This window comes from Mixophyes fleayi, chromosome 4 (assembly GCF_038048845.1).
Source record: "Mixophyes fleayi isolate aMixFle1 chromosome 4, aMixFle1.hap1, whole genome shotgun sequence".
Classification (NCBI taxonomy): domain Eukaryota; kingdom Metazoa; phylum Chordata; class Amphibia; order Anura; family Limnodynastidae; genus Mixophyes; species Mixophyes fleayi.
This window is the reverse complement of record NC_134405.1, coordinates 339,258,323-339,282,641: the sequence shown is the minus strand read 5'-3', so window position 1 is coordinate 339,282,641 and position 24,319 is coordinate 339,258,323. Positions and strand designations below refer to the sequence as shown.

At 42.9% G+C, this 24,319-nt stretch overlaps 1 protein-coding gene across 3 annotated transcripts; it reads left to right on the top strand.

Annotated features, from left to right (window-relative positions):
* Positions 1 to 5,072: 5,072 nt before the first annotated feature.
* RAD52 (RAD52 DNA repair protein) lies at positions 5,073 to 23,901 on the top strand. Of its 3 annotated transcripts, none has more exons than XM_075210620.1 (12): positions 5,073 to 5,176; positions 11,790 to 11,897; positions 12,802 to 12,903; positions 13,398 to 13,491; positions 13,573 to 13,640; positions 14,751 to 14,869; positions 15,205 to 15,280; positions 16,420 to 16,634; positions 17,581 to 17,708; positions 17,858 to 17,953; positions 22,423 to 22,638; positions 23,524 to 23,901. In XM_075210620.1, the coding sequence occupies exons 2-12, from the start codon at positions 11,808 to 11,810 to the stop codon at positions 23,556 to 23,558; spliced, it is 1,239 nt and encodes a 412-aa protein (XP_075066721.1). In that variant the 5' UTR covers positions 5,073 to 5,176; positions 11,790 to 11,807; the 3' UTR covers positions 23,559 to 23,901. The 3 variants fall into 3 exon arrangements, with proteins under 3 accessions (XP_075066721.1, XP_075066720.1, XP_075066722.1); XM_075210619.1 differs by having other exon boundaries at positions 23,520 to 23,901; XM_075210621.1 differs by lacking the exons at positions 22,423 to 22,638; positions 23,524 to 23,901 and adding an exon at positions 18,179 to 19,152.
* Positions 23,902 to 24,319: the final 418 nt, after the last annotated feature.

Below are 24,319 nucleotides of genomic sequence, written 5' to 3'. Positions count from 1 at the left end.
TACAACATGAGAAACAGTTGTTATCACAGATAGGACTTGAGGATAAATACATATAAAAAACAGTGGTCAAAATTGTATCAGGAACTAAGATAAGTCCCTCTGGGCCTTGGGATAAAGCAGTTTGTACAGATAGTCGTAGTACAATCTCACCGCTTGATGTAATGGCTTGATGTAATGATTTACTTCGTCAGGTCTGAAATCCTCCACTGAATGTGTCATGTTATTTATTACCCGTCAGACTTAGGAACTCTTTTAAGGTCACGACACGGAGACAAAGTAGCAGTACGGTAGCTTAGTGGTTAGCACTTCTTCCTCACAGCACTGGGGTCATGAGTTCGTTTCCCGACCATGACCTTATCTGTGAGGAGTTTGTATGTTCTCCCCGTGTTTACGTGGGTTTCTTTCGGGTGCTCCGGTTTCCTCCCACAATCCAAAAACATACTAGTAGGTTAATTGGCTGCTATCAAATTGCCCTTAGTCTCTCTTGGTGTGTGTGTGTATGATAGGGAATTTAGACTGTAAGCTCCTATGGGGCACGGACTGATGTGAGTGAGTTCTCTGTATAGCAGTGCCGAATTAGTAGCGCTATATAAATAGCTGGTGATGATGATGATGATGAATATAGTAAGAACTCTACGCGTTTCTCCGTCTGTTCGGTTTCATCAGAAGGGGCTTTTCTCCAAATCATTAAGGGGAATCTGCAGAATCATGCTAGCTACTGCAAGGACTGATAACAAAACTTGCATTTGGGGCCATGCTGACCTGTTCTAGTGGGGAGATCACCATATTCATCCTATGCAAGGTGTGTGGCTCTTAGTATATGTGACAAAAATATGTATCCTATTTACTACATTCACTGATCATTTATTGCAAAGATCCCAGTGCTGAAAAGTGCTCAGACTCTTCCTAGCCACCAAGAAACTAAAACGAAAACTATTCTGCCCACTACTGTCGCTGTTCAGTGACCAAAAGATACATAGGACACAACGAAACAAAAAAAAACTGAGCTTAATAAAAAAAAAACAAAAAAAAAAAACAGTTGCGTATAAATAAATATTGTTCTCTAATTTAAAAATGTCTTTATTCTACCATTTTATTTCTTCAATCCATCTGTCTTCTTCCCTCTTCCTTGTTATTTTAGCACTGAGCTTCAGGGAGCCGAGGTCAGCACTGGGTGAAGCGTGAGGATCCATTTAAACCAAATGCTCAGCGGCTGGTAAGAACATCCAATGACAGCCTGGATAAAGGTCGTTGTGTTAAGATGGCCAGGAGCAGTCTTGTTTTCTGCCATTCGGGACAATGTGGTCAACACAGGATACTGACTGAAGGCCGCATAGAATGAGGACTGGTGAAACCACCATATATCTTGGAAAGAGGAATTCTGTTTTGTCTTTATTTTACTCAAAGGTGGAAATTTGCATACTGCCGGCTTTTGGGAGGGCTTACACCCTGCATATGAGGGGTTGTTGACCTTTGTTGCCAGGCTGTACCCCTGAAGCTCTGTGTGAACACTCACATTGTGAACTTGGCCTGGCGCATATAAGATATAAGAACATTTGCGTTCCGTTTGCCTTGTTCTGCCTACTGAACTGTTCTCATAGGGCTGTGTTAGTTTATTGTACTTTTGTTCACATGCGTGTGCTAAAATATGAGATTATGCTTCCTGCGTATTTTAAGTTATTGGTTGTTGTGTTAGATGGGTTTATTTTTAAATGTCGCCAGGTGGAGAATTTAATCAATAATAAGACAGGACTAGGAGTCTGGGCTAAACAAGGAGAGTAAACAAACTCCATATCATCAACTTCTGTCCTCTAGTCAACAAGGACATGGCATGGTTGTACTCTGGCCCAGAGTCCTGGTCACCCTTTCCCCAGGGAACTATCAGTCAGCAGGGGAGAGGACACTCCGAGGTTAGCTGGTCATATTACCACCACTTACCAGCGAGTTACCACCCAAATACACTCTCGCATTAGCTTCATGACCATGGGAATAATCTGTGTTACGTAAACTGTGTTTTTGGGGTCTGTGACTGGATCTTGTGTGGTCACGTGCCTACGCTGTGCATTTCAGAAATTATTCTGCGTGCTTTGCCGTCTGTTGAATAAACCACGGTTTTGTTGTAACATTTTGCCTAGAGAACCCACCCAGACACACGGCCCTCACACATTGTGTAGGGTGAGGGAGTACCTAAATAGCAAGGATTATCTTCCCATTTAACTCCACTACAATATGCTATCACATAAAGCACACTACAAGGAAGCAAGCCCCTGAAATGTTGCCAATCCAGAGGAATGCACAGCTACCAAATGGTGCCATCTCTACTGTGACAGATTACCAAGACTACAATCCTGAAATACTAGCACAAAGGAAGAATGACAAACTGACACAAAATATGCATAAGAAAAATATTTATTATTTAATAATATTAATAGTACAAAAAATGATGTTTACTTAGCTTCATTGAATATGTTTGATTCACAAATAAAAGATTTCCAGGATTCCCAAACTGGATATCTAGCAGACCTCAGGTTGCATCAAGCACCCTAGCGTCCTCATCACAGGTTTTGTTCATCTACTAGAGATCTAAGGATTGTTTTGAAAGTGCTACACTTGCATAGGCTTCCATAAGAATTAATGAGGACACAATACAAACGTTAGACAGTAGATGGCAGTTATAACACTAATAAATTATATATTTATATATATATATATATATATATATTCACTTATATTGTCTGTCTAAATTCAACATGGAATGGCAAACATTCCTTATTTCTTGCCTAAGGTTGCAAAGTGTTAGAGGGGTTGCGCACAATGTGCCTTCGAACACATTTACAGGTACTACAGTACCTCAATATCACAGATTTCTCCTTGCACCCCGTAGAGCTGTGCCTTCATAACCTTTCCGGATGCATTCCATGGCTAATTGAATTCCCCCTTTCAAGTCTATGTTACATTTACATTACAGTTAAGTCCCCATTAATCATGAACTACAGTATTTTTTTATGAATTACATCAATCCTTGCAGACCAGGAATCCCCAGTCCAGTCATGAGTTCGATTCCCAACCATGGCCTTATCTGTGAGGAGTTTGTATGTCCCCCCACCCCGTGTTTGCGTGGGTTTCCTCCAGCTCCTTCAGTTCCCTCCCACACTCCAAAAACATACTGGTAGGTTAATTGGCTGCTAACAAATTGACCTTAGTCTATGTGTCTGTGTTAGGGAATTTAGACTGTAAGCCACAATGGGGCAGGGACTGATGTGAGTTCTCTGTACAGCGCTGCGGAATTAGTGGCGCTATATAAATAAATGGTGATGATAGTGATGATAATTGTGTATAAACAAACATCCTTATGAGGGGGTCTATAAATTAAATGACACAGACACACGAACTCTAGAAGGAAGGGAAATATCTGTTAGACTAGTATCTGTCCTGAGCCCAGGAGTGTGGCAGACATTTTCTTGTGGTACAATTATTTCTGAAGAAAGTAAAAATCCTACGCTCAGGGTATTTACTAAACTTAGACTGGGAGCAATTTATCCTCAGCAATGGTGTGATTTTTGTGCCAAATACATGTCCCAAACATCATTCAGTAAGACTTCTTGTGAACAAAGAAAAACAAGTTGATTTAAAATGATTTATATTGAAATTAACACATCTCACGCCCTTAAATAGAAACTATTTTAATAAAAGAATACCCTCCTAATGACATGGATTCAAGTTTTCCTACATTTCTTCATTACTAAATAAACCGTTATACTAACATTACTCAGGGTCTGCTGAAAAAAACAAAGTGTGGGATGTCAGGTGAAAAAGTGACTATAGGACCTCAGTGGGCGAATCACACTTGGATCCCATGACCGTTCCTATGAGAATCACCCAAAGGTGGGCATCTTCTACTGCTGCACAATAAATTGTGCTTTAGCTGCATCTTATCACCATTCACGTATTTCAGTTGTTAGACTAAAAACTCTATAGACTATGCCTGGATGTGACAACATAACACAGAGCTGCAACTAGAAATGATGACAACAGCGGCTTGGGAAGGGCTACATGCACAATGGTGCTAGAATAGTATCTCTATAGAGAGAAAGTCACTTAAGGGAAAGCAAAATAATTACATATTACTAGCTTATGGGAGGGATATCTGTATTTTTACTAAGTTGAACTCACACAGGCTGAACCCTGGATGCATTGGCTCCATCACATCCAATCGAAGGGTTCACTGTCCAACCTGGCCATACAATTATTACTGAATTATAAAGATGGCAGAGGGTCTAATTAGGTCCTGAAGAGTATAAACATCAACAACAAAGCTAGGACCATCCCTGCACTAAGTAGCTTAAGATGGGGGGTATGGGGTAATAATTGGGTAGGAGTATCCGGTATGAAATGGAGGGAAGCTGGTTAGGATGGAACCATTGGAGGAGTAGGAGGGTTGCTGTAAGGGATTATAGGTGTTTAAATAAGGGAATGGAGATGAGTTGAATTGTTTTTCATAATTTATATGGTAGAGCACATATTACAGCCAGCAGTGTAACTCAAAATACTGTCAGATTGTTTATCTTTTACTATTACCATGACATTTTATAGTAATGATCAATTACCCAATATCATTCCCTAGTTTTGGATACAGTTCATGGTAAATGTCTACATGGAGTGATAAATCTACCCAGCTCAAACATTTTAAAATCACCTTGTCGCCAATAGGAACTTTATACTAAGTTGTACCCAAATAAATCCATAATATTACATAACATTGAATTACATCAGACAAAACACCTCAGGTTTAATAAAGATCAGGGATGTGTGGAGCACATAGATGGCGGCCGGTGACTTCCGTATTGACACTGCCCCAGTTAGGAAACTGAGCTCTAACCTGGGTATTCTGTGACGTTTTCGGAAGACGCTCCACCGCCGCTGTCCACCGCTCTTTGTAGATGTCCCGCGTTGTATATAGCGAAGTATGTTTTCTGGCTGTCATTAGAGGTTGCTAGTAGTGAGGTCTGTGAGCGTGAAGCCGCCGACCTGGGTGTACTACAGAATTTTCTCCCGTCGTGCACCACGGCCGCGATTCCTGATTGGCTAATGGCAGGAGGCGGGAAGGGTGAGCCGAACGGAGCCCACGTCAGGAGCGGACACCGGGGAGACAGAGGCGGCTGTGACCGGAGAGAGGGTGGGGGAATGTCGTCGTTATATGTCTGTTTATACACAGAGACTATATATATATATATATATATATAGCATTGTGTATGATATCTAGAGATAGATAATTTTATATATATATATATATATATATATATATATATATATATATATATATATATATATATATTATCTATCTCTAGATATCATACACAATGCTCCATGTACATATATATATACACACTCACACTCACACTCACATATACACATAAACAGCCATGTGCTGGGGGGCACCTAGTATGATAACCCAGAGGATAGCTCTGTATGTTTTATTCATGTATATGTCAGAACACATTAATGTCCATTTCTATCTCCTTCAGAAGGTATTATGTCATATAGTGCAGCAGTATACTTTCCTCTTTCTTTATATCACCCCTTTCTACTGCTCAATACAAATGCATTAAGCAAAGGTGCATTACAATGTACAAATTTTATGTGCCCCCCCCCCCTCTCTATAATGCACCCCTCACTGTTTCTTATGCAATCCCACGTTTTAGGATTCCTAGATGGTAACTTTTCTTTAATAACACGTTTGACAAACATTTAAGTGTTGGAGGTTTACAGTCTTGTTTGTGTTGCCAAGATTTCCTGTTCTAGCACAGTCCTCCCCCTCTGATTTAATTGTATGTAACAATATAATACGTGGCATTATAATGAATTGTAGCCGCACACACATGTCTGATTCCAAACTGTTGTTTAGGTCACCCATTCCCAAACTATATACATTGTATGACTTTTGTATCTATACATTATATGACTTCATAGTTTAAAACCCAGAATTGAAGAATGTAAGAATATTTCTCCATCAACCACTTTGGGGGGGGGGGGGGGGGGGCACTGCTACCATGGGGTTATCCGAGGGGGCTTGGAGTTGGCACTTAAATAGTTAATAACTAAACTTGCTGCTGACTCCTCCCCTTTGCAGCCCCATAGACCTCAGTTTTGTTTAAGTGCCGAAGGAGTTGGGCTGTGTTTAGTACTGCTTGGCAGTACTTGCTGTTTAGTGTAGGTTTTATTATTTTTCCTGTTCTTTTTAGTTATGTTAGGTGAGGATAAATGTTATTTAACATTTTTCCTCTTACGTTTCTAATGGAACGAGGTTCCGTTTTTTTTGTATTGTTAAAAAAAAGAAGACCACCGATGAAGAATCTTCAGTATATGTGGCCAGTGACAGCGCTATTGCGGCTGTCACTGCACTGTTCCGACAAGTCCGGCGCTGCCACAGGCAGAGAGCGCTGCACTTGTCTGAGGATCTGACATGTTGGGAGATACCAAATCCCCCGCTGAGGCGGAGGGGGGACTTGGATCTCATAGAGCCCTGGAGAAGGATTCTGATAGGGCATGTATGCAGAAGCACAACGCAGGTGGCAGCCTGTATTGATAGAGGCTTTCCTCTGATTGTTTGATCCTTCAGACAGCGGGGAGTGAGTGAGAGACTCTCCGGCTGTCAGTGGTATGCTCTGGAGCTAGAGTTGTTCGCGCCTTTTCCTGTCATGGCAGTCGGACTTCACAGGTACTTCATAAAGTTCTACTGCTGCTGGCTTCTCACAATCCCTCCTAGTGTCAGCTAAGTACCCCATAGGGGATATTTTGGCACATTGCTGTTCAGTCCTCAGCATAAAGTTTTTGTTTTTTTTCAGACTCTGTAGTTAGGACTGGCTTCTATACAGTATTTCTCATTTATTGTTTTGGGTGTGGTTTAGCAAAGTAAAGACTAGTAACTGAGATTATTATCGCAGTGTCTTGAGTATATGTGTGTGTAAAAAATATATATATATATATATATATATATATATATATATATATATATATAAAATTTCATTCTATTTTCCTTCGAGGTTTTTGTATTCATAATGGCAGATGAAGGAAAGGGTGTTTGTGTTAATCTTTTTTCTTGCTCTAAATGCTCTGCAAAGCTGCCAGTGGGGCAGCTGGACCAGGGGGCCGAGTGTGCACAGTGTGAGGCGGGGGACCAGGGCGTGCAGACCCGGGGTGACCCGATGTGGTGGAGAAGCCGGTTTGGGTTTCCTCCTTGGCGCAGTCTGTCTATGATCGCTCAGCTTATCAACCGATAGGCAGGGGCTACAGCCGCATCTGAGTGTAAATTCTGGTCCTTTTTTGGCTGGTTCTGCTTTGGGAAAGTGTTTGGACTGCCTGAACAGATATTTAGATTCCTCTTCTCATTTCACTTATTGCTCTCGGACTCAGAGGGCTCATCAGGAGAGGAAGGTGAATTAGGAGAAGATTCAGATTCTATGCATTTAGGTGACTGGGATGACAATTCCAGAAACCAGTAAATTCAGGATTTTATAATTGCTGTGCGGCACACTCTTGACCGGGTGGAAGAAGATCAGGTTCTTCCTGTTCAGGGTTTGCTTAAACACAGTAGACCTAGAACTGTCTGTTTTGCAGCGTCGGTGGAGCTTACGGAGATTGCTAAGTCTGCCTGGAAGCAATCGGATAAAAAGTTTTCAGTTCCTCGCAGGTATTTGATGCTCTGTCCTCTGCACGAATAGGATGTAGCACGTTCTGAACAGTTACCCAGAGTAGATACTCCGGTGGCCAGGTTAGCCCGACATACTACTCTATAGGTTCCTGGCACAGCGGTTCTTCAGGATCCTACGGATCGCAGGTTGGAAGGGTTTCTAAGGCACATCTTACTTGCGGTCGGCACAGCCTTTAGACCCTGTCTGCGTGGGTGACCAGAGCTATGGAATCTTCGGCCGACCAATTAGCTACGTGTCTGCAGGAGTCGAAATTGCTTCCCTTGGCTCCTCACTTAAAGGAAACTTCTGGCTCTCTCTATGAGGCGGCCCAGAATGCAGGTTCCATTGCTTCTTCGGTGTCTGATTCTGTAGTAGCAGCTAGAAGAACGCTTTTGCTTCGTTCCTGGGATGCCGACGGGAAGTCCAAGAGGTCATTAGAGGCTTTAACTTTTAAAGGGTCAGTCCTCTTCGGTTCTGAATTAGATAACATGATCCGTTAACTACTGGAGGTAAGAGGTCTTTTCTGCCTGTGAACATTCCTAAACCAAGAATTCCTCAGTTTGGTTCCATTCGGCAGTCCTTTCGTGGTAACTCAACCTCAAGGGTGCAGTCTTCAATTAGAGCAAACCTCTTGCTCTCGGGGGATAATCTCAGAAGGGAAGAGGCTCCTATTCTAAGAGGCGTCCATCTTCCAAGATCTCAGAAAAGACTCCCGCATGGAGGGATTCCCCCTCTCCTGGCAGCTGTTGGGGTAGGGGATCGCCTTCAGTTATTCAAGGATCTGTGGGCGGCATCCACCAGGGATGTTTGAATCTTGGGAATAATATCCAGAGGTTATTTCATAGACATCATGGGTCCTGCTCCTCAATGTTTCTTCCAGGCTCCATTGCCTCGCTATTTGATCAAAAGGGCGCTGCTGCAGTCGGTTGCTTCCCTTTTTTTCCCGCTGGGGTCATCTGCCGTGTTCCAGATGATCAGAAAGGCAGGGGTTTTTACTAAAACCTGTTTTTGGTACCCAAGCAGGACTGTTCGTTTCGGTCAATTCTGAACCTCAAGAGTCTCAATCTTCATCTTCGGGTATTTAAATTTTGTATGGAATCGGTTAGCTCGGTGATCAACGAATTGGAACCCCTGGAGTTTTTGGCGTCTATAGATATCCAGGACGCTTACCTGCATGTTCCTATTATGAGGGACATCCGTCTCTGCTTCATTTCACCGTAAGGAATTCTCATTTTCAATTTCCGGCTCTTCTCTTCGGTCTTTCCACCGCACCCAGAGTATTTACGAAGATTATGGCCGTTTTGGCGGCAGGTTTACGTGCACAGGGAGTAAATGTAGTGCCTCACCTGGATAACTTGCTCATCAAGGCTTCCTCGGGCCTGCTCCTGTCTCAACATCTTGCTCTGTCCCTTCAATTTCTGAAACGGTGGATAATCAATTATACGAAACTTCAACTGGAACCCTCCCAAAGGATGGTGTTTAGAACTCTGTTTGGCTGCTCCTAGATCATCCGCGCCCTTCCATGAAGTTGGGCATGCGGGTTCTGGGACTGATGGTGTCAGCATTCAATACTTTTCCCTATGGTGGCTTCCACTCACATGCCTTCCAGTGGGATTTCTTGAGTCAATGGTTGGGATCCCATCTTTAGGTAGAGTCTAAATGGATTCGTCTTTCCAGAATGACTCGCAATTCCCTGGGTTGGTGGCGGCTCATTCAGGATCATCTGATGGTGGGCAGGTCCTTTGCTTATTGGACTGGGTCCTAGTGACTAGAGATGCCAATCTGCGAGGCTGGGGAGCCATCTCCATCTGCAGTGGCTCTGGACTAACATGGAAGCTCTTCTGCCGATCAACATTCTTGAGTTACGAGCCATGTTGCAAGCCCTTCAGGGAACGTAATCTTTCCTTCAAGGAAAGCTGGTCCGTCTACAGTCGGACAATGCCAAAGCGGTAGCGTATGTAAATCGTCATGGAGGAACAAAAAGCGCATGAGCGATGCAGGTGGCGGATCAGATCCTGTCTTGGGAGAATGGTCTCTGCACCCGCAAGTTTTTCAACAGCTGGTCCAGATCTGGATTTGATGGCGGCCAGGTACAACCATCACGTACTGAAATTTTGCGCAAGTACCAGAGATCCTCTGGCGTCTTCGGTGGATGTGATGTCAATGAAGTGGGATTTCTGGTTAGAATATCTTTTTCCTCCAATTCCGATAGTCTTTCGGCGAGTAAGGATGGGATGTCATCCAGTTATTCTAGTGGCGCCAAATTGGCCCAGACGAGTTTAGTTCGCAAACATCTTACTAAGGCCGAGGTTGGTCCCTTCCTCCCAGACCCGATCTGCTCAGTCAAGGACCTTTTCATCATCCGGACTTCCCTCGGCTGGCTTTAATGGCGTAGCTATTGAGGCCAGCCTCTGGAGATCCAGAGGTTTCTCCCCTAGGGTAGTGGATAGTGGTAGTGGATGAGTGCTCGGAAGCCGGTGTCAGCCAAAATCTACCACAGGGTGTGTAAAATTTATGTACAGTGGTGTGAGAGAAAGTGTCATAATCCTGCATATTTCACCTTAGCTCACTTTCTAGCTTTTCTGCAAGATGGATTAGAGATGGGTCTTAGGTTGAGTTCCCTAAAAGTTCAGGTCTCGGCGCTTTCTATTTTCTTCCAACGCCGATTGGCTTCCCTGCCAGATGTTTTGACTTTTTTTCAGGGAGTGGTGCATATTCAGCCTCCCCCATGTTCCTTCGTTGGCTCCGTGGGATTTGAACCGGTCCTTGATGTCCTTCAGCGGCCTCCATTTGAACCTCTGGAGTCGGCAAATTTTTGACGTGGAAGGTGGTATTTCTGTTGGCCATTGCCTCTGCAAGTAGAGTTTCAGAACTAGGGGCCTTGTCCTGTAGAGTTCCTTATTTGGTATTTCATGAGGATAGAGCGGTCCTCAGGACCGTGTACCTTCCTTTTAGCCAAAGATGGTTTCAGGTTTCCATATAAATAGGGTATAGTGGTTTCGGCCTTTCGGGAAGGGGTGCCTTCTTCTTGGCTGCCTTTTTCTTTTGTGAGTCTTTACGTGTCAGAACCTTGAAGGTTTATGTGGAAAAGACTTCTGCTTGTCGGAGGACTGACTCGCTTTTTGTGCCAGCCACCAAGCAAACTATTGCTCGTTGGATTAGGTCTGTGATTTAAGCATGCCTATGTGAGTATGAATCGGGCTGTAAATCGGGTTCTCACGGCGCACTCTACCCGTGTGGTGGGGGCATCCTGGGCTGCTCGTCTTGGGGCTTCTGCGGATCAGCTGTGTAGGGCGGCTACCTGGTTCTCTGTTCATACCTTTACACCAGGTATACCAGTATACCTTTTACCAGTATAACCAGTATACCTTTTTACCAGTATAACATTTCTGCATCTTCGGACGCCAGTTTTGGCCAAAGTGTTTTGCGGGCTGGTAGACCAGATCATTCCCTCCCTTAGGGGGCTACTTTAGAAGGTCCCCATGGTAGCAGTGTCCCCCAGAGTGGATGATGGAGAAAAGAGGATTTTTGTACTTGCGTTAAATCTCTTTCTCCGAGTCCATCTGGGGGACACTGCGTTCCCTCCCTTTTGCTGTTCTACTGTTTGATTAGATTTGTGCCCTTTTTTGTCTTGGGACTTTAGTGTTACTGAGGTCTATGGGGTTGCAGAGGGGAGGAGGCAGCAGCAAGTTATTAACTATTTAAGTGTCAACTCCAAACGCCCTCAGACAACCCCACGGTAGCCGTGTCCCCCAGATGGACTCGGAGAAAGAGATTTAACGCAAGTACAAAAATCCCTCTTTTCACTAATTTAGCTTCCTGAATAATCAATTTGTGTACAAAAGAAATGTCTTCCTTTACTTGTATATTGGTACATTAAGTCCTGATTATCCTGTAGCTGCCAGTTATAAGGATGGTAGTTTAGAGGCAAATGGGACAGAAATTGTTCCTGTTTTTAAGAGGTGTCTAAACATAATCAATGCACTCATTATTCCATACAGAGTCATAGATTTGTGATGCAGGTATTTGCAAGAAGACATTGTTTTACTAGGCATGAATCTGATCAGTCGCACTAGCTTCTGATTGGCTCTCTTTCAGTGGTGGATTTAGGAGACCATGTACGTGGGTCAGGGAGGTGGAGGAGGAGAGAGGACCAAAGTGGGGCAGGTGGGATCAAGTGGAAGCGAACATGGATCTTTTGGACAGGTAAGTGGAGGTCACCGCATGGGAATATTCTGTAATTCACTGACTAATTTCAGCAGACGCAGGTTTTCTGTATCTATGCTGGCATATATGGAGGTTGGAGCAGACTGCCAGCTGTTATGATATAGTATCAGTGTTGATTAGAATAAAGCTGACGACACAAGGACTGACCCTGCCCCTTGGTTTGATTGACAGCATCACTTTTCAGTTCCTTGGACTGAGTAGCTGGATCACATAGATGCCTATTAATGTGTTCGGGAAAATAACGATGCTGAAAGCGGTCATTGTTCCAACATGCATAATAGTAATCTGACCAATTTAGAACACATTGTTATCTGGCATTTTGCTGGTTTTAGGTCCACACCTCACAATATCTCAGTGTGTGTGTGTCCAGTTTAGGAATATTGGGGCTCATTGACACCCTCTATAAGCAGGGGCACTTGCTATGAAAGCAAAATGGTCTTTGTAAATTAATCAGCTCTACTTGCAAAAATTCCGGTTAATAAAACCCTCTGTACATATGTGCACTCGCTGTGATTGTGCGGCGGTCTTTGGATATGAGGCAGTGACACTTAATTCTCTGAGCTTTTGCAGCGTGTTTCCGCAATGCACAGTGAACACCTTGACAGTACATTACCTGGTTGCTTGTAATTGGATATGTATGACAGAAGCAACCAATTAACATTTCTCATGAATAATTTGATTGCAGTAATTGTGTGCCCCTCAACTGCTCCACAGTTCTGGTCTGGGCTGTGGGTAAAATTAACTAGAAGTCTTTATTTAAAAAACAAATAAACGCCCCCCCCCTAGTAAATTGCAGTGGTTTCTGTGCTGTATATTTTCTTCTGTCTGCTGATTAATTTTCTATTTACTTGTTGACTAATGATATTCTGTGTTTCACCTGCAGCACAAGTACACAGCGGAGGAATATCAGGCTGTACAGAATGCCCTGCGTCAGAAGCTCGGACCGGAATACATCAGCAGCAGACAGGCAGGCGGAGGACAAAAGGTAGGTGATGAGTCTAACCCAGTCTGGTGGAGTTTCTTTTAGTGACCACTTTGACAACCTTTTTGTATGGACACCTTGTGTCTGCTCAATGCACAGCTAAGGCCGGCCCCTGAACATGTTAGTGGTTTTACAGCTAAAGTACTCATACGCAATCGAGTAACAGCATTTACCATTGATAAACTAAATAAGTTTGCATGCTTAGAAAAAAAATGTGACACCAGTTTTAATTTCACATATTGATTTCATTAGTGGCTGATTTAAACATAGTATGTTCAGACATTGGTACAAGAACTTTGTGCAAGAGGGTTTGTACAAGAACAAAACACAAAACTTCTGTGAAGTTTGTGTTTAGTTCTTGATTTTATTAGTGGATTTTCTGAGCAATTGCTGCATTATAACCTGACACTACCAATTAAACCGAGTTTATTAAATTGTGCGGTTTAAACTGCCACTAATGGAATGTTTTACCTATGTGCGTTTATCTCCCCTCTCAGGTGTGTTACATTGAAGGGCACAGGGTAATCAGCTTGGCTAATGAGATGTTTGGGTACAATGGCTGGTCTCACTCCATAACGCAGCAGAACGTGGGTGAGTGTCCATTTCTCTATACAAGGAAGGAATGAAAAGATCCCCAACTACGTGTCTATTAAACTGTTTCTCTTCTGGCAGATTTCGTAGATCTGAGCAACGGAAAATTCTATGTTGGGGTGTGTGCGTTCGTCAAGGTCCAGCTGAAGGTAAAGTCTTTTTTATCATTAGTACAGCAAAGACCATTATCAAACCAAGCGTGTAGCCCATGGCTCTGTTAGCTCTACACTGATGGAGCAGCCTTTATTGGTAGGGCTGCTGTTTCTTGTTATGTGCATGTTAAATATTACTGTCATATCGAGCCTGGTCTTATAACTTATTTGTTTTTTTCTTGTTCTTATATTTCTCATTGCATGTCTTTACATGTTATCTTTTCAATATTTCTATATATTCTGCAAATAAAATCAGACTGCACAGTTTATTATATTTAATCATTTGATTATTTGGCATTTTCCTTATTACAAATGTTGTTGTTTTATAATGAACCTTAAGCAATATAGATCAAAATAGGAAGTGGTAAATATAACTCCTGCTTTAACCACAAATTAAATTGGTCTTAACACAAATAAAATGTCTGCCCTCCTGTAGTGTTGTTGTGGCTTTAAAACTTTCTGGGATGATTCAATTCAGCGCGATGCTCTTCTAAACATCAGCACAGTCTTATCTTATATAACAGAACTACCAATAACGTCCAGAAATATTCAGTATATTTGTTCTGGGACTCAGCTGATACAGAACTGATGATGTTGGAGTTACTGTACATTCCATTAATGCAGAAGACTTGTATATTCCTGTGCTCGATCTCGGCTGTCTGTTACAGGGCAATAGGTGCAAGGAAATGTAAATACTTTATATGAATACACAAAGAACGTGATCTGCCTATTCGTGTGCATATAATGGAGCAGTACCATAGTGTGAGGAGGGGAACGGCAGAGTGATATAGTAGACGGAGCAGGGTCCCCCAATGACACTGTAGAGATATAAGGCTACCTGTATATATACGTGTGTGAATGTTATTCATAGCTCTATTAAATACTGCAACATAATATATGTGTTTAATTTGCCCTTTTAATTGTAAAATTAAATTATTCATAGCAACAATGTAATGTGATGCATCTTACGGTCTGCCAGGAAGTGGAAAGACTGCTCTATGGTGCACTTCCCTTACAATAATGATTTTTGAGTGCAGATGATATTCAATCAAGTTGTTATCTTGTAACTGCTTGTAACATCCTCAAATTATTCTCCTCTCCGGCTAGGATGGCTCTTACCACGAGGATGTTGGTTACGGTGTCAGTGAGGGGCTGAAATCTAAAGCTCTGTCCTTAGAGAAAGCTCGAAAAGAGGCCGTCACGGATGGGCTAAAGAGAGCGCTCAAGTAAGAGAGACACCTGACTTATGTTAGAGAGAGACCTCTCTCTGCTACCTTTATATAATCCTATGACAGATGAGATCCCGGAGAGAGCAACACAAATAGCTGGACTACCACTTAAGAAGCATAATTTTTTAGCGCTCCTGCGTCATTTTAAAGTCGAATATTTAGTTTGAAAAGTCACAGATTTAAAGTCCTTTTTTTAGTAATGTTTGTGGACTTTATGTATAATTCAGTAACCTTTGCTGGGCTAATTGTAAACTGAGGAGGAGCAGTTGGAGGAATAAAGATGACAGTAGTGTACACTGCAGCATTTGTGAAGGGTTTCCTTCTACCCTCAGGTGTTTTGGGAACTCTCTTGGGAATTGTATTATGGACAAAGATTATCTCCGGGCTGTGAACAAGCTGCCAAAACTGGTGAGTGAAGATCAACAAATAAGCTGCTTTCCATTGGATGCAGGTGCACTCTCAAATTTGTCCTCTTGGTGTCATTAGAGTCATTGTCACTTGACCTGCAGTGCAAAATCCTCCAGTAGAGGGCGTATTGTCACTGTGAGTCCAACCCACTCCCCCAAAGACAACCAAATAATGGGCTCTTCAGCACAGTAGTTTCTTGGTATTGATGAAACCCTGAGTCCAGTAATAGTCCACAAAATGACCACAAATGAACTTAAACTCTACAATGAGTGATTGTTTTTTAACAAGCATAATCCAGAATAAAGTTTGGATGGCTAATAATACACAGACCAGAGCTGAAGAGAGCACTGATTTAGTGGGTGGTATGATTCAACACAAAGCGCTACCCTGTTTGGGGACACGTTACCATGTGAACAGGACTCTGCTCTGTAGTTATAAGCACCAAACACTGAAGTTTAAAAAAAAAAAAACATTAGTGGAGCCTTGCTCTGCAAACTGTGGTCCACCGTTGTGCTGACAGCATGAACAGTTATATCCCTCAGTATTGGATAGTCAGTCTTTGGGGTTTGATCTGGCTCCAGATAAAGCTGACCAGGTGTTGCCCTCCAGGTATGTTCTATGAACAATGCAGTGTAAGTATAAGAACCTTCCCTCGATTTTTGCTTTTCTCCGTGGGTCTCTGTTACAGCAGCATGAGCCTTAGTCAAAAAAATAAAACCTTTATGCTGCTGTTATAAGGTTTTATAAAAGTTTTTGGTTTCTCTGTCTCCATCCTGTGAACGTATCCTCCAGCCCTCACAGTGAAGAGACTCATGTTTGGGTCTTTTTATGGTAGAGTTTTTTAGAAGAATCCTGAACTTTACAGTCCAAACCACTATTTAGTGGACCTTTTTTATTTTTTTTATTTTATATTAATGATTAGATGAAGACCAAGCTAGTAGTTACCATTAGGGGTGTGATTTATCCCTAAGACTTCATACACACAGGTGCTTGTAAGGCATCCACAGCGAGTCTTGCTGAGGTGCTTACAAACACTCAGAAATTAGGGTCCCCTCACAACTATAATGGTTAGTTCTATTTCTAAGAATTTTATACTGTCTCCTGCTTTCTTGTAACAAGAGCTCTGTCTCCCCCTCCAGCCTCAGGGGGATCTGGACGCGGCACATACGAAGCGCCAAGATTTTGATGCTGCACTGGAAAAGGCGCGGTATAATAGCTTTCTGAAGGATCAGAAGGCCGCGGAGAGTCCACATCTAGTGCCAGCTGAACAGCATCAGCTGGGGTACAGTGACCAGTCTCCTTCCAAACAGCACAATACGAAGACTAACCCAGAACCCAACCACAGCAGTACAAGGTATGCAGACACTGGTAATAACCCCCCAGTAATGTAAATCTATGTAACTGTCATCAAACACACAGGAAACAGTGATCAAGAACATACTAGATGGGAAACACACAGATGGGGTGAACAACCTTATTGTTGGTAAGAAATGAGCAATCTATCCGAGCCAATCACGTCTACTTGAGTCACATATAGAGGGGGCTACATTAATATATATATATTATATAGATATTCCAAAGCAACGTGTCTCCTACAAAACCAGTACATGAATATAGGAGTAATAGTAGTAATATCCTAACTGTGATCTGCACACATTAATTGATTAATATAATTTGGAAATAAATTTTATAAAGCTGCTGCATTCTGAGTACTGTAACATCTCACTTGTCAGCAGCATGAAGGGTCCGACCTGGAAAGTATTTGCATCTAAACATCATTCATACGTTTATGTATTAAACTCTCAATGTATCGAAAACGATAATCTGCGTATGGTTTAATTATCAGCTGTGGGATATAAAAAAGACAAAACAATTACAAGATGAAAATATGGAATAAAAAGATGTGATGTAGTTTAGTTTAGATCCGGCCCGTCTAACCTGCGGCCCCCCAGATGTTTGTGAAACTACAAGTCCCAGCATGCCCTTCCAGCTATCAACTGGTTGTCTACTGGCAAAGCATGCTGGGGCTTGTAGTTTCACAACACCTGGAGGGCCGCAGGTTGGACAGGCCTGGTTTAGATGTAGCTAAGATGCGCCCTATTGTCGGCATTTTTCACAACTATATTTTTGTACAATATGTTTAATGTTAAAACCGCTGTGTCCCAGGAAAACAAATAATGACCAGACTGTGGGCACAGGAGCCACAACATAAGAACATTTGAAAAATTACTGAAATAAACGTCTCTTGATACACTCCTGTCTTTTTGTGCCCACCCCCGTCCCCGCCCCTCTCCCCCCAGCTCCGGGTTCCAATCAGGAGCATTGGAGATTGATGCCACGTATCTGCGGAAACTGCGACAAAAGCAGATGCAGCAGCGATTCCGTGAGCAGATGGAGAAGAAACAGGGCCTAGAACTAGGACAAGGAGGTAAGAGGAGGGGACTGGTGCCGTCACGGTGAGGGCGGTGATCCAAATCCTGTCTCTCCGGCGATGTTTCGTCCTCTGTGTAGTATAATTTGTAACTTTTGTGTGCTGGAATTGTCTGTTCAGTTGTAATGTTTTCTCCTTCTTTCCAGGAACATCTAACGCTCCGAGGATCCCTCCTCATGGTCACAGCACCCCGGCAGCAGCGGCTCAGGCCTCATCCGTCCCAGAGGATGAGTACCTGGCAGGTGAGACTCTGCACTGGCAGCTTCTGGAACCCTGACGTCCGTTACGTTAGATGTGAGGCTGTGTCCACGTTCTGTGTATGTGAATAAATCGTTACCTTGTGGTCTAGTGCAGTCACTGCGCCTTCTGGCAATCTGGCCATGCAGTTTTTCAGAGGAGTGGGGCAGCTTGTGTTTTTGCATGGTTGCAACTGGTCTAATGCTTGTCTGTTTGTATATTTGATTTAGAAGGCGCTGGACAGTGGGGAGAACAGGGACATACAAGGCAGACAAAATAAATGCAGTATATCCTATTAACATATCCTGAGATTGGGAAAATTTAGAGCCTTGGTCTACGGCCGATGTTACTGAACTTCCTAGTAGCACGTGTGTGTTGTCTAATTACTTTCCAAACAAGAACAGTATATAAAGAAATTGGCTTCTCACATCCTAAAAACGCACCGTGACCTGTTTCTCAGCGCGTTACCGCACGCCACCAGTGCTTTGTGTTGGTAGTAAATCAATGCATCGAAAAGGAATGAAAAACATCTCACGTGCTTTATCCGTTTTGACGGCACATACGTGTGTAGAGAATGTGTTCACTTTTACATGTGGCATGTTGTGCGCTTTTTGACACGTTTTTAGTGACTAGTGTACAAAATCTTTATCCATTTTTTTTTTTTTTTTTTAATCCAAACTAACTTTAATTGTATGAAACTATTTGTGTTTTTCGAGGAAGTCATTTTTTCCCCCGATTGCCATTTTGCTTTTCATAGTGATCAGCAAGTGTGTCATTTTACTTTCTATTATTTATCATAACGGCACTGACTGTTATTGATAACGAGGCTTTGCTTTTCCATAGGGTGAGAAAAGGTCAATTGAATCACCTCAATGATGTGTTGCACCTTCCTGTAAACATGAGAAACACGACCCGTTCTTACTATATGCAAAATGATTCACCCTTAAACACTGTAATGCATTAAAAATCTTTCACTATGCATCTTAAACTGCAGCTTTAATACTTTAAAGCACATGGATAGAAAAGCTTTCCTTTGCCACCAATGTAAACTATTCTTAATGCTAATTAGCACACAAAAAGTGCATTTATAATGTATAATGAACGAGCCCTAAAGGAACAGAACACAGTTGTGATTAAATCTTCAGCAACAAGACCAGTCACATCCACCTAGAATTCAGCAAATGAAAGCTGACAACGTAGCCGTGACCATGAGTCTTAGTGAGGTGTCAGCAGTCCGCTGCCGTTAGGAGAGACTCTGGTATCTACGGCTGCGTTCCCTAATAAAGAAATAAAATGTGTGTGACAGTTTCACCTTTCAAAGTGATACATTCCTAAATAAATTAAAAAAAAACCACATTTGTCAAAAAGAACCTAACATGCAAAATATTTTTGGATAACAATGGAAAATGTAGAGGCGTGAGCTGGCAGTATCCTGCTTATTTATCAAGAAAATCATTTCACTGCATACTGCCATATTTCTGTGACATTACATCCCAAGACACTGATCTGGAAGATCAAATACACGGCCCAGTTAGCAGTAATTTATGTCAGTAGGAACTAATGGGGAACATGGGCTCCACCACGGAGATTAAACTTCAGCCCAGAGGTATCTGTGTCTCCATATCGGTCGTTAACTCACTTTCATGTTAAAGACAAATATTCTGAGATCTCTTTTCCACGTTTTCATGACGTCTCCCAGTTGTGCGCAGCTTTACATCGGTCCCAGCTTCTCACAAGACTACCCCGATATCCGATCACTCCGTCATTATCTGGTGAATGCGAAGTGAAGATGTCTCCTATCGGCCTGTGTGTGGTTATAAGAGGCCCATGCGCCCAGCAGCCAACTGGTGACCAATTTGGGCTCCGATCCTGATCTTTCGGCTGAGAAGCAGGTTCGGCCCTTGCGCGATATTGATCACATTCATGTATGAGTGGATGTCAGTAACCGATCCCAATCTGTCCCTGTACCAGGATTCCCGCTGGGCATAGCCCATGTTTATAACTGCTGATTGTAACTCAGAGTAACACATGATTCCTGTCTTGTTTTCAGCAACATAACATTATCATGTTGCTTGTCGGAGCCGCATTATCGGCACTGCTGTCATCGCTCAGGGAACTGCACAAAATATATTCATTTTAGTACTACCTGCCATCCTTAAATAAAACCATGGCTAACAAACTAGAGGAGGAAAAGAAATGTGTTTATAAATACCAGACATTGAAGCAGAATTCGGATCGAACATAGTTCTAGTTACCCCATTTATCTCTTAAAATACCCCCCTCCGTCTAGAAAGACCAATGTATGAATACACATTGCTGGCTGTGGATTGTATTATCCTCGGATATGTAATGCTAGATACATCTCGTGCCTAGAATATTAGTCACTGGATCCAAGCTGAGATTGTAGGCGACCTGTGGGGGGACAACATGTCCCAGCATGCCCTGACAATACCAGGACTGGACAGTCAGAGGAGATAAACCATGGAATGTGCAGGTTTCCCCTATAGAAATAATGGACTGGTGCTAGGGACAGATTCTACGGTGACGCTGGGAGCTCTGAGAGGAAGAGACTGGATCCAGGTTACATTGCCAGGAATAGTATTGTTAATAAGGGCTGATAACAGATATAGCAGGGGGACCTTTATTATACACATTATTGTTATTAAACATCTATTTTTTTAGTACATGTTATCAAATATAGACATGTGCTCAGTCTGCTACGTGATACCAGTTCCTGCCAGACCTCTGCTCCATGCCAACGTGTCTCCCCGATGTATAGCATGAGCGATTAGCATGCTGGCCAGGCAGCCGGGTAGATGTAACATGCTAATTGTCCGAGCCTCTAATGAGTAGCCGATACCTAACATAACGGACGTGTCCCTGTAGATGCTGCCGCCCTGGATTGACATTTAGCTGCACACGGCCCCCAGTGGCTGCACATAACCTGTGTCACTGATGTCAGCCTACCTAGGATGGGTACAAGGACTTCAGTTTCACTAGAGCAGAGGTGCTGAAATCCAGTCCCCAAGAGCTACCAACAGGTCATGTCTTCAGCATTAATGTCTGTAGAGACAGGCGGGATAAATACTGTACACGAAAATAGATTCACTCATCTGTGATTTAAAGACAACATGAGCTGTTAGATCTTGAATGCGTTTGTGCTTCTCTGCTCTAGAGCAGTGGTTCTCAAACTCCGTCCTCAGGGGCCCCTAACAGTGCAGGTTTTCCATATGTCTTTGCTGGAGCACAGGTATCTTCATTACTGACTGACACATTATGAAAGATCCAGAGGTGGTGTAATTATTTCACTTCTGACCTTGAAAACCTGCACTGTTAGGGGCCCCTGAGGACTGGGTTTGGGAAATACTTCTAGAGTATGTATTTTATCTATAATGCATGGTGTCCAATAATGGGCTGTAACAAATCCCACCTGATAATGTATTAATCAGTGGATGAGTCAGACCTGCTTGTGCTGCTGATTATAACACCTGGGTACTGGAACTACACTGTATAAACCAATTAGGGTGGTAAATTCTATGTACAATGCTGTGTATAATTGTCAGCGCTATAAAGGAAATAAACAGTTTGTTATAGGATTCTGACTCCTCTCCAGATATGTTGCACAGAGTTACGTAGTGGATTACAAGTTACTACTTTTTAAAAAGATCTTTTTGTAAAGTGACTAAAATGAAGTACATTGAAAAAGTAATTTACAAATGTGTTTTTGGTAATCCTGTCCTGTGTTTGGGTATGGGGGCGTCTGGTAATCCTGTCCTCTGTTTGGGTACTGGGGCGTCTGGTAATCCTGTCCTGTGTTTGGGTACGGGGGCGTCTGGTAATCCTGTCCTGTGTTTGGGTACTGGGGCGTCTGGTAATCCTGTCCTGTGTTTGGGTACTGGGGCGTCTGGTAATCCTGTCCTGTGTTTGGGTACTGGGGCGTCTGGTAATCCTGTCCTGTGTTTGGGTACGGGGGCGTCTGGTAATCCTGTCCTGTGTTTGGGTACTGGGGCGTCTGGTAATCCTGTCCTGTGTTTGGGTACTGGGGCGTCTGGTAATCCTGTCCTGTGTTTGGGTACTGGGGCGTCTGGTAATCCTGTCCTGTGTTTGGGTACTGGGGCGTCTGGTAATCCTGTCCTGTGTTTGGGTACTGGGGCGTCTGGTAATCCTGTCCTGTGTTTGGGTACGGGGGCGTCTGGTAATCCTGTCCTGTGTTTGGGTACGGGGGCGTCTGGTAATCCTGTCCTGTGTTTGGGTACGGGGGCGTCTGGTAATCCTGTCCTGTGTTTGGGTACGGGGGCGTCTGGTAATCCTGTCCTGTGTTTGGGTACGGGGGCATCTGGTAATCCTGTCCTGTGTTTGGGTACTGGGGCGTCTGGTAATCCTGTCCTGTGTTTGGGTACTGGGGCGTCTGGTAATCCTGTCCTGTGTTTGGGTACGGGGGCATCTGGTAATCCTGTCCTGTGTTTGGTTACAGATGATCCAGATCTTTGGGACATCCCACTGGACACCCTAGTGGTTGATAGCTTCTCCAATGGCAGCATCCAGTCCGCTTCAACCTCCCTGCCCACGCCTGTAACCCCCCTTGGACAGCATCAGATGATGACGCGGAGCAAGACCCCTCAGCGCCCAACCAATCAGCGTCAGCCAGTGCGACCTGTGTCATGGAACCCAGCTGGACAGCAGAAAACAGGTGTCGTAATGTATCTTACAGATATTGTATAACTGATACCAGACTGCACATACAACTAGGATATGTTTACGTTCACTTGTAGCATAACAAGGGGCCCCAGTGCAAACTATGGGCCCCCTCTTTCTACTTTACTGGAGAGACGGAGGAGAAGAGGTGCCCAGGAAACTAAACATTATTTCATGTTCTTCACTTAGCTGTAGTTGGAGTTTATTGCAGAACAGAACTCTGATCTCAGTCATCCTCTTCTCCTCATCTCCCAATAGTACATGGATAGTTTGTCCCCTGCTACTTAGTGTCACTTGTTAACCATCCTTCCAGCCCACGTAAAGATGGCAGCCGGAAGATAGAAAGAATGTTTAGTGCATTTTCTCTTGTTTTGTTTCTAAAGAACATATCAGACACAGAAGAGAATCTTGTGCGTTTGTTTCTTGTAATGAGCGAAATTGGTGCTCATACACACGTGTTAGAAAACGATGTCTGTTAAAAGTGTGAATAAAACCTTTTTCATTTTGCTCTTAATTTTAACCTGCGTTGTAAATGTGTTATGTAACTTATTACTGAGATTTTAGCATTAACACCCGATCTATTACATATAACTAGTTATACCGGAAACTATCTACTGATTCAAAATGAACATTGCAGTTTATTTTAGTAGATTTTTATTATTACATTGTTTTGGTTAGTGAATAAAATCTCCACAACGATGTACTAAACACTGAACGTGTTCAGATCTTGTAATGAAATAACAGGCACTGTTCAGCTGTTCACTTTTCATACTAGATTCCAAAATCTAATGATTTTCTGTACAATCCCTATGGACAGAGTGATGGCTTTTATGTCTGTTAGTAGTATTGGTAAGGTACACGTGTGTGTGTTTGCAGATAGAAGCCCTTATCGGCAGATACCGGATGTTGTCATGAAGAAGAGGCGACTGGATCCCTCATGACTGAAATCCAGCACTTCTACAAGTCCTTGTGCCCTTCCCGCCAGTAACTCAGAGCTCCAGACTCTCCTGTGGAGCGTTCAGGCACCGTTTTACTTTACGCGCGTGTTACCTTCCGTCTCCTTAATAGATGATTGGACCATTTGGATTCTGTCGGCAACAGGTATTTGTGAAGTATCCGACCTATCCAGGACAAAAATGTTTTATGTTGTGAATATTACAGTTGCTTTCATTTGTACGGACTTGCTTGTTTTTAGAGGATTGTTTTAGTATAATGGATGATTTTTTTTAATGTCCAATAAATCGTATTAATATTTTTATACCCAGACCAGTTTGTAGCTCGTAACTCAGATTGTTTTATGTTTTCCAGTATAAATTGCTCTGTTCAGCCTTTGTTTATACAGGACACAATCCGTTCCCTTCTTCCCGGGTAGTACAGACATTGTCTTACCTGGCAGTCTGGTGTAATAATGCAGCTTGTTGGTGTATATATAGTGTCGTTGCCATAGGCAAAGATGCAGCGTCCATAGACAAAAGTATAAACCAAAATATGAGAGCAATTTTGGTAAAGAGCAAGTAAAAGTTTGTTTATTACTTGCCTAAATAATATATGAAATAACTGGAGTGCTGATACTTAATGTAATATGTGCATCATCCTGTTTGTCACTTAGAGGGCGAGTGGGTGATGAGGTGTGTATAAGGGGGAGGAGTTGGTGAGGGGCGAGTATCTTGAATTAA